The sequence below is a fragment of the Populus alba genome, chromosome 2, assembly GCF_005239225.2.
Source record: "Populus alba chromosome 2, ASM523922v2, whole genome shotgun sequence".
Taxonomy (NCBI): domain Eukaryota; kingdom Viridiplantae; phylum Streptophyta; class Magnoliopsida; order Malpighiales; family Salicaceae; genus Populus; species Populus alba.
Genome location: NC_133285.1, coordinates 12,250,233 through 12,259,585, shown reverse-complemented (window position 1 = coordinate 12,259,585; position 9,353 = coordinate 12,250,233). Strand labels below are relative to the sequence as shown.

General features: G+C 34.3%; 1 protein-coding gene across 2 annotated transcripts; it reads left to right on the top strand.

The window, feature by feature from the left end:
- Positions 1 to 2,008: 2,008 nt before the first annotated feature.
- Positions 2,009 to 9,009, top strand: LOC118046916 (FKBP12-interacting protein of 37 kDa). Of its 2 annotated transcripts, none has more exons than XM_035056013.2 (14): positions 2,009 to 2,157; positions 2,269 to 2,314; positions 2,407 to 2,468; positions 2,623 to 2,672; positions 2,785 to 2,821; positions 3,523 to 3,610; positions 3,739 to 3,803; positions 3,897 to 3,974; positions 4,440 to 4,487; positions 4,959 to 5,012; positions 5,414 to 5,575; positions 6,106 to 6,175; positions 7,986 to 8,041; positions 8,748 to 9,009. In XM_035056013.2, the coding sequence occupies exons 1-14, from the start codon at positions 2,128 to 2,130 to the stop codon at positions 8,904 to 8,906; spliced, it is 1,005 nt and encodes a 334-aa protein (XP_034911904.1). In that variant the 5' UTR covers positions 2,009 to 2,127; the 3' UTR covers positions 8,907 to 9,009. The 2 variants fall into 2 exon arrangements, with proteins under 2 accessions (XP_034911904.1, XP_034911903.1); XM_035056012.2 differs by having other exon boundaries at positions 2,269 to 2,320.
- Positions 9,010 to 9,353: the final 344 nt, after the last annotated feature.

Sequence of the window (9,353 nt, the reverse complement as noted above, 5' to 3'; positions counted from 1 at the left end):
ACCAGATCTAAGAGGGTTGAGGTTTAGGTTTGAGTTTGGACCTAAAGGGGTTGGGGGTTTAGGCCAAAATTTGAAACTATTAATTTGATGAATAATTGTTGAGTGGGTGGCCACATATTGACTTGGTGAAAATCCTTATCTTCTTATCTGAATAAAACGTCATTGCTAATATCAGAACTGGAATCACCTATACCATGAAAGTTCTAGGAAATTCTCTTAACTTTCCAAGAAAAAAAAATTGAGGTCATTTGGACTTCTAGAACTCGAGATATGGGCTGAATACTGAACAATGTCCGGGCAGTAGGACAAATTTGGACTTCTCCGTTGTTGCTACAATTTGGATTTGAAAAAAGCCTTTTTAAATCTTGGAATCCACATGAAAGTTATAGGCCTATGTCTTTCCTAATCCGTGTAAAAATTTGAGGTCATTTGGACATCTAAAACTCGAGATATGACCCAATTACCGAACAATGTTCTAATTTGGACTGCACCAACATCTCTTTTCTAAGCTTGACCCTCTTTTTATCTTCACAATTTCAGTAGTTGAATTCATCAATCAATCCTTTGATTTATGTGATAAACATGTATTTAAGATGAATATTTACCATATATTAAGGCATTTTATAGTATCATACTTGTTATTATAAAACATGCTTTAGTTAAGAAGTTATTGATATTTCAAGTGCAAAATGATGATATAAAACATTGATAGACATGCACTTTTAAGTACTAATCACCTAGCGCCAGTTGCCCGCATCCCAGGGCCTGCAGCTCTACCAAAACTTGAGCTGACCATTTTCTCACTAACCATCCTTTCAATACAAAATGCATCTCAACAAAAAAGACAACCCCACCCCTCCCCGGTTGCCATTGCAACTCTTTATGGCAAGAGTTGGTCTGTCGTTACACTTCTCCAATCTATAGTGTTTTGTGTCTAGGTAAATAATAACAAGAGCACTAAGCCCTTTTAATATATTGTATAATACCAATAATCTATTATTTTATAATAATATTATATATTTTAAAGTATTTTTATAAATACATTAATATCCGTATATATTAAAATGAAATAATGTTTCACTACGATTCTCGTGTACTTAATTGAAAGAGATTTTTTTTTTTCCATTTTAAGTGAAAAAACACTATTCTCTGTTTTTCTTTGATGTGAAGTGTTTTTCCCTAGCTATTGCTCTAGTTATTAAACCCGTCCCGACTCAACGGATTGATCCAGGACCCCTGGACTGGTTTGGGTTTAATAAAAGACCGCATGGGGCACCAACCTGACAAAATTCGATCGACCCGGGAGAACCCGGACGAGACCCGATGTTTTTTCCCCTCAAATGTGGGATCTGAAATCCATTAATATATATATATATATATATATATATATATATATATTCTATGTTCCTAAAAAAAAAAAGTTATGTTTTTTCAATGTGTGATAAAAAACTTTTTGGTTTAAATACTTCAGCTTAACAGGATAACATATTATCTTTTTAATGTGGGATTTGAAGCCCTTTTGTATATATATTTTATGTTCCTATGAAAAGAATTATGTTTTTTCAATATGTGATTTGAAACCCATTAGTATATGTACTCCATGTTTCTAAAAAAAAATTTATTTTTTTAATGTGATAAAAAAACTTTTTTGGTTTAAATACTTTAACTTAAAAGCTTAACATAATATTTTTTTAACGTGAGATAATTTTTTTTTAAAAATATTATTTTAAATTTCATTATTTACAATATGTATATCCTATATTTATATGGATTTTTTCTTATTATATGAAATATTAAAATTTTAAATATATTTTTTTAATTTTTCTTGATTAACCCGAGTTGACTCATAAAATCCAGAACCTGGTCTCTTGACAAGATCAACTCCAAACTTGGTTTAATAACTATGGCTATTGGAGTTAATTTACACCCAGAATTTTGTTTATTTTTAATCAACACCTTTAAGTTTCTCAAACTGTCAATTAACTCCTTCTGCGATTTTTCAACTCTCCAATTAAGATTAAAGAAATTACGAAACCTGACACTATTTTTTCAAACACGAGTGTCCGTCTGTCTGTCACGAGTTCCGACTCCCTCCCAAAAAACAAATCATCTTAGGGTTTTTCTCCAATGGCATCGCACAACCATCTCGACGTCGATGTAAGTTCTCCTTCAATCTTACCTCTCACATAATTTCAACGTGTAAGACATGAATGCGTACGTACGGGTGTTAGGGTTTCTTTGACAATTTGATTCCGCACCGAATTCCAGGATGATGATTTTGGCGGTGATTTTCCAGGGAGCCACAATAGCAGACGTTCTGGTTTTTACTTGGTTAACTCCTTCTTTATTATCATCACCATTACATTCACGAAACAGCAATTCTTAATAATTTGTTTAATTAATTAGGCAACAAGAGAAGCTTTGGAGATCTCGAGGATGACGAAGATGATATTTTTAGCTCCAAAAAGGTACCCTCTCTTTTTCACACACACATACATATACTGGTATCAGCTACGAATGATGAAGTAGAACTTTTTTTTTTTTTTTTTTCCCGTAGGTCGTAGGAGTTGCTGAAGTCTGTTAGTCTTAAAGGAATGAAAATCTTGTTTGTTGTCATTGCAGGGTAATTCCAAGGTAGAAGAAACTGCAATGATTTTGTCGCTTCGTGAGAGGTAAAGTAAGACGTACATAGAGCAACTTTTCTAAAAAGAGAAGACTAAAGATGTTTATTGCTCGGTTATATTATTTTACAGTCTCATGTTCTCTTTCTGTTTTCTTATGCAGTCTTGAGACTTGTAAAAGTTCACTCGCAACATGCCAGGCATGTATCGTCCATCCCATTGTTTCTTATATGAATTATTGATTAGTAGAACTGTTCTTATAGTTTACTGCTTCGCTTATGAACTATACTTTTGAGGAGGAGACATTTTCGTTGTTGACGAAAGTTTAAATGGATGTCTGTCCATGAGGAAACATGAACAAGAAGAGTAGGAAGATTGTGAATGAATAGAGTAAGACAGAGGAAAGGAAAACTTGGTTTCTAAGTCGATAGCATAATTTTCATAGAACAGATGGTCCTTTCATTAATATCTTAGACCCTTGTTGTTCTTAATTAAATAAGGAAAATATAATGGAAATTCTTATGGATAAAGCTTATAATTGATCTCTAACAATCCAAATAATGTAAATTGGTTATCTGGTGGGAGCACAGGCCTAGAATTCCAGGGTGGAAGTCTTTCTTTTCACCTGCTTTGGATAAAGTATTTTTATAGCTTCGTTATGATCACAGCTCTTCCTCTGAAATTTTTATTGATGGGTTCCCTTTATATTTGAGATGTTTTGATAAATAATAATATTTGTTTGTATATTTATTATAGGTTGAGGCTACTTGAACTGATTATGTTAAGTTTTACAGTGGCACTAAATCTGCATGTGACTTCTTAAATATTATAGCATTCTGTACACAGTGTGGATGTTTTTTCATCAGATCCACTAATTGAGTTGTAATAATGCTGGTTTCAGACGGAGCTTGAAGCTGCAAAATCTGAAATTCAGAAGTGGCGTTCTGCATTTGAGAATGAGTCCTCCATACCTGCTGGGGCATCTCTTGGTTAGCCTGTTATTAGAGTGTTTTACATTGTGTTGTAATGTGACATGTGATGCTAGAACTAGTTCTGTTTGTGAACATCCTAAAAGTTGTCCCTTTTCTCAAAAATTACTTTCTATTATTTGTTGTAGAACCTAAACTAGTGATCAGCTATCTTCAGACCCTGAAATCTTCTGAGGAGTTATTGAGAGAGCAGGTTAAGTGATTATATTAGACTGTTGGTTTCTTTAGCTTCTTTGGTGATTACCATACATGCAGGATTTCATCCATGTTTTCTTGTTATTATCAGTTAGAAAAGGCTAAGAAGAAGGAAGCTGCCTTTATTGTAACTTTTGCAAAACGGGAGCAGGAGATAGCAGAGCTAAAGGTGAGTCCCTCTCCCACAGTTTGCAGTTGAGGATGGAGAGGGTCTTTCACTTCTCTTCATTTTTTTTTCTGTATACATTGAATGCTGGATCACATTATCGCTGCAACTGCTTAGGGAGCAATATCTATTAGACATTGGAGGACTGATGTTACTAGGAAGGCATATCCTCAAATTGGCTTAGATGAAAGGAGCACAAGATTGTGTTTTTTCTGGAAACCAAAATTCCTGGTCACATGGAATTTGAAATGGCTTCCCATGGTTTACCTGAACATGTACATAAATGTACAAATGAGGAAATTTTGGGAGGAGAATGAAATAACCACATAATGTGGTTTTTGTAGTTGACTGTAGTGCTATCACTTGTGTATCCTGAATCTTACTTGAGGGAAGTTTAGTGCACCCTGATTGACTATATTGATTGGTGTCATATAATTGTCTAACAGCAAATTCGCTTTAAATTTGCAGTCTGCAGTCCGGGATCTGAAAGCTCAACTCAAGCCACCATCAATGCAGGTATCAACAAGTGCTTAAATTATGTCTTGAGGAATATGTGTCATCTTGGCATGCCTTGTTTATGAGGTTATAAAAATAGATATCAATTTAGCATGAAGGAAATTCTCTATGTTAGGGTGGGTTTTAGACAAGGATCTTATGTTTGCTGCTGTTATTCCCTTCAATCTGCTTTTTTTTTTCCCATACTTGCATGCTGAATTCATTAAAGTTCTCATTGTTTCTAACAACATTCTGTCCTATACATTAAACGCACTTCTTTTCAAGTTCCAGATGAATTATTGCTACTGTTTCCCTTGAGTTTCAAAGTGAAGCTGCATGTCTGTGCTCTTATCTGATTTTAGGAAATTTCTATGACTTAGAATTTACATGGCCTGGTTGTAGAGTGTGTGATTGTTTCCCACTCTCACTGACTATTGTTTATTGTTTCTTTCCCTTTTTTTCTCCTTTTCTTTTTGGCGATCAACCTGGTAGGCAAGGAGGTTACTACTGGATCCAGCAATTCATGAGGAATTTACACGTTTGAAGGTTTGTGCTTGAACATTTTAGTGAAAGTAAAATTTAGCTCAAGTTGATGCATTACATGCACATACTGTTACCTTATAATCTGATTGGATTATCTTATTTTGAGACACGTCGATTAACAGAGGTATCAACTCAATTGTCCTTGTTAAAAATAGGATAGATCACATACCACGAGTTCATAAAGGTAAAATATTACATTAAATACTGGGTAACTTTTCAGGTAAGGTCCTGTTTATTTTAATTTGGTCTGGGTGATCTGGGGTTCTGCATATTGAGAATTCCTTGCATTGAAGACTTCAAACTTGATACCATAAGTTGTTTTTGCAGCTTCGTGCGTGATTATAAATGTTTGCTTGATGTTCTTAGATGATGGGTTTATGGTGGTTTCCTTAAATGCTTAACAGAATTTGGTTGAGGAGAAGGACAAGAAGGTGAAGGAATTGCAGGATAATATTGCTGCTATGAATTTTACTCCACAAAGCAAGATGGGGAAGATGCTGATGGCAAAGTGTAGGACACTGCAAGAGGAAAATGAGGAGATTGGGAATCAAGCTGCAGAAGGAAAGGTACTGCTCTTGTTTTTTCTTTATTTTGCTTGCTTTTTTGCCCCCTCTGCTTGTGTACATTTCGTTCTTGCTCCCAGTTTGGTGTTCGATTCTTTTTGCAAGGGAAGTGCATTTCATGCTTGATGGTTATGATTTTCCTACTGCTAGAAAATTATAAATTGTACCTTTCTTTTCTCTATGTTTGGTATGCGGAAATGGAAGGGCTTTTTTCTTTTGGGGAGATTGGGGGGAATGATGTAAAAGCTTTAGCAATATCCATCTGAATGTTTGAATTTTGTTTTTGAACATGATGAAATGGATGTGACACCCATTGGCTGCTGAATATGACTAATAAATTGATCGTGTTCATCGCGAGAGACTCAAGAAATAAAAAATGTTGACATGATATTTGGATGTACTTGGAAAAGATTTTTGATGCCCTCTGTATGATATCAGTCAAAAAGTACAGCTCCTATGTTTCTGGAACTTGTTTATTTGTCATTTTCTAGATTTTGCTAAAGCTTTGTTCCAAAAATGGTTGTTGGTTGCAGATACATGAATTAGCAATGAAACTTGCTTTGCAGAAATCACAGAATGCAGAACTTAGAAGTCAATTTGAAGGTTTGTTATATTTTAATGCAACTGCCCCCTTTCTTTTCAATGCAGGTTGTGGTTTTTATGTCTTTCGTTATATGCACTTGTAGGTTGTCATTTGCTGCTTGTACAATGTCTTGCTCACAGTTCATTTTTTTTGGCCTAATTGCACTTGGATGATGAACAATTGGCTTTTTTATGGGACACTGATTTATGCCCCTTTTCTTTTGTTAGTTGGTTAAGTAATGTATGTGCCATTTAACAGTAGTTTCTGTTGAGTCAAGGGTTCTCTGTCTCCGTGAATAAATTTTACCAGCTATTCTGTTTCCAATGCCCTTGCTGATGCCTTTTTCATATCGTCCATGAATGCTATAATTGCTGGAGTTCTCTCCTATTTGTCAACTTAATCATCACATTTCTGTTTTTTCTCATTGATTTTACCATGTGTGATGGTAGAAATTATGGTCGGTACTTCCATGATTACTGGGATTCCAAAACTTAGTTGATGGTTTTCTACTACAAATTTTCACTATGCCAAAACTGATCTTTAGTTAAATTAAAATTATATTCAAAGTCTTGGGAGATTTTTTAGCTACAACCCTTGATCCATTAAAAAATTGGCACTTTTGATTTTTACTTTATTTTTTTTGTTTTTCTATTGAGCTGGATAAAAGCGGAGAAGTTGTAGCCATATCATAATATCTAAAAAAGGATATAAAAAATAATGGTATAGAATCTTTTGAGGCAAAGAAGCATTATGAGCAAACCAGGCTCCTGATTTTTTCTCAGAATTTCTTTCTTTATTTTTTTAGATGTGATGATATGGGTTCATCCATTACTTAGCAGCAAAAGAATCTGTTCCAATTAACATCTGGCCATCCTTTTAATGGATAAGGATTGTCACCTAAAAAAATGTTCAAGACTTTATTTTTAAAAAATTAATTTGGAAATCAATGTATCAAAACGATCCAAAACATAAAAAATTATTATTATTTTTTAGCAAAAAAAAAAAAATGAATTTTTTGGAAACGCATATGATATCATATTGTAATTTAACTGAAGACCATTGTTTACTTTGTCAAAGTGATAAAGTAAATTTTGAAATCCTTATAATCATGGAAGTAAGAACTTCCAACTATTCCTTCTAAGGTGTGAAGGCGCATCTTAGAAAACTCCTTTTGCCATTTAATATAACTTTTGATAAATCCTTTGCCATTTCGCTGTTTATCAAATGTCCTTTGTGTACTTTTTTTGAGAACCTTATCCTAGTAGAAACAGGCATTTGAATGTTGGCTGGCTACCTTTGGAACAGAGGGTTTTGTTTCTCCCAAGCAAATTGGTAGTTTAATTAGGAGAGCAAGGATTTCTTAAGACCTCATTCTTTTGTTAATCCTTGCACTGATAGCATGAAAGCTAAAGCTTTGTGTATAAATGTCCATTCCCTAGACTATTTATTTCACCCATTTTGTTAATCAAATAAAAGCTCCCTTCTTGCTTCAGTAGCGTGGTTGCCCTTTTTTGTGCCTGAACAGTGATTTGCCATTTTATACTTTAGCTATTACTATGGTTATTGTTTTGCTCGAATTCGTTTCTATGATAGTTGCAAAAAATGCATCTAGATGTATGGTTTCTTTACCAGTTTATTGAAATTAATCACTTAACTGCATGGTAGCTTTGTCATGCTTTTTGGTTGACGAAAGGAAACTACCTAGACTGTAAAGATTACACGTTGAACTTTAATATTGTTTGCCTTTTACACTGGAATGAAAAATGGTTATACCTTGTATGTATATCACTGGTTTTTACAATTTTTGATTTTCTTGCACTGCTCATACAGGACTGTACGAACACATGGAGGGCCTGACAAATGATGTAGAGAAATCAAATGAAACGGTTATTATCCCAAACCTTTTCTTTTATTACTTGAAGTTACAGGCAGACACTGTAATTTAAGGTCTTAATAATTTAATCACCAAAACATGTTCACAATTGATTTCTTCAAGTATCTACTTTTTAGCAAAATCCTCGTGTATATATTATTTATTATTCCGATGATGTTTGCAATAAAATATAATGAATTGAATTTAAACTGTTTCAGACAATGCTTGTATAAAGTAAATATAAACAATCTAATTTCTCTACTCTTTAATGATGATACCCATTATTGATATTAAATTAGGAATGTCTAGATTTTCTTTAAACCGTGGATGTACCACAACAAAGAACTGGATAATTTTGATTCTCAATTGTTTCATCTGTGGTCTTGTTGGCAAATCATGTTGGGAGAAACAGTTATTGTGGACGAGATATATCTCATGTCTTTGTTGTTATTTTTGACAATAGCTGTCCCATATTAGACACCGACTCCAGTTTTAGTTCTCAGTGGCTAATACGTATTCTGTGTTGGTTGAAATATTTTTTAATCACAGCTCTGTATCAGTTTATGTTCTTCTGCCATCAAGCAAAATGAACCACTATGAATTATATCATGTGAATGAAATATAGAATAACTGCATGAATCTGTAAATTAGCATCCAGTTTGTGTTCCTTTTGCGGATTATGTTTAAACAGAAGGATACATTCTTGTCTTCCATTGCAGGTACTTCTGTTGCAAGAAAAGCTAGAGGAGAAGGATCAGGAGCTTAAAAAGCTGAAGCTTCAACTACAGCAGAAGACATTAGTGGAGGAAAAAACTGATCCGTGTCCAAATAAAACAGTCAGCGCTGATGAACTTAAGAAGGAAGCTGAGGTCAACTAGACTGGACAATTTGTAGAATATATCATTTTCATCCTCCATGGTTTTGCGCTGTACATTATAATATATTTGTTAACTATTCTTTTAAAATATTTCATTATTATGCTGGGAGGGTTTTGTGGTCTGCGTAGGGCAATGGAAGGTTTTCCTGTGTCCGGTGACCTTAAGTTCCTGGATGCCTGAATTTGCCCATGCGTTTTTTTTTTTTGGATGGGACCGCTGGGTGAGCTCTGGTGTGGCTAGATGGCAGATGAGAATTTAGCTCAAGATTCGTGGGACTAATGCGTGGATTGGAAAGTGGAAACTAGGTTTTGCAAAGCAGGTCCAAACTTTTTGGGTTGTTAAATCGTAGACCAGCATCACAGCGAATAACTTTCAACTTACTAGAATGTCATTTATGTCAATAGCGTGGTTTGCCTTAACTTAGGAATGGGTAGGTTGCCTGTTTTT

Excerpts from the sequence above, each read along its gene's own strand:
- LOC118046916 (XM_035056012.2), top strand. The coding sequence starts at position 2,128 with ATGGCATCGCACAACCATCTCGACGTCGAT. Across the intron at positions 2,469-2,622 it reads ATATTTTTAGCTCCAAAAAG|GGTAATTCCAAGGTAGAAGA; the intron begins GTACCCTCTCTT and ends TTGTCATTGCAG. Across the intron at positions 2,822-3,522 it reads GTTCACTCGCAACATGCCAG|ACGGAGCTTGAAGCTGCAAA; the intron begins GCATGTATCGTC and ends TGCTGGTTTCAG.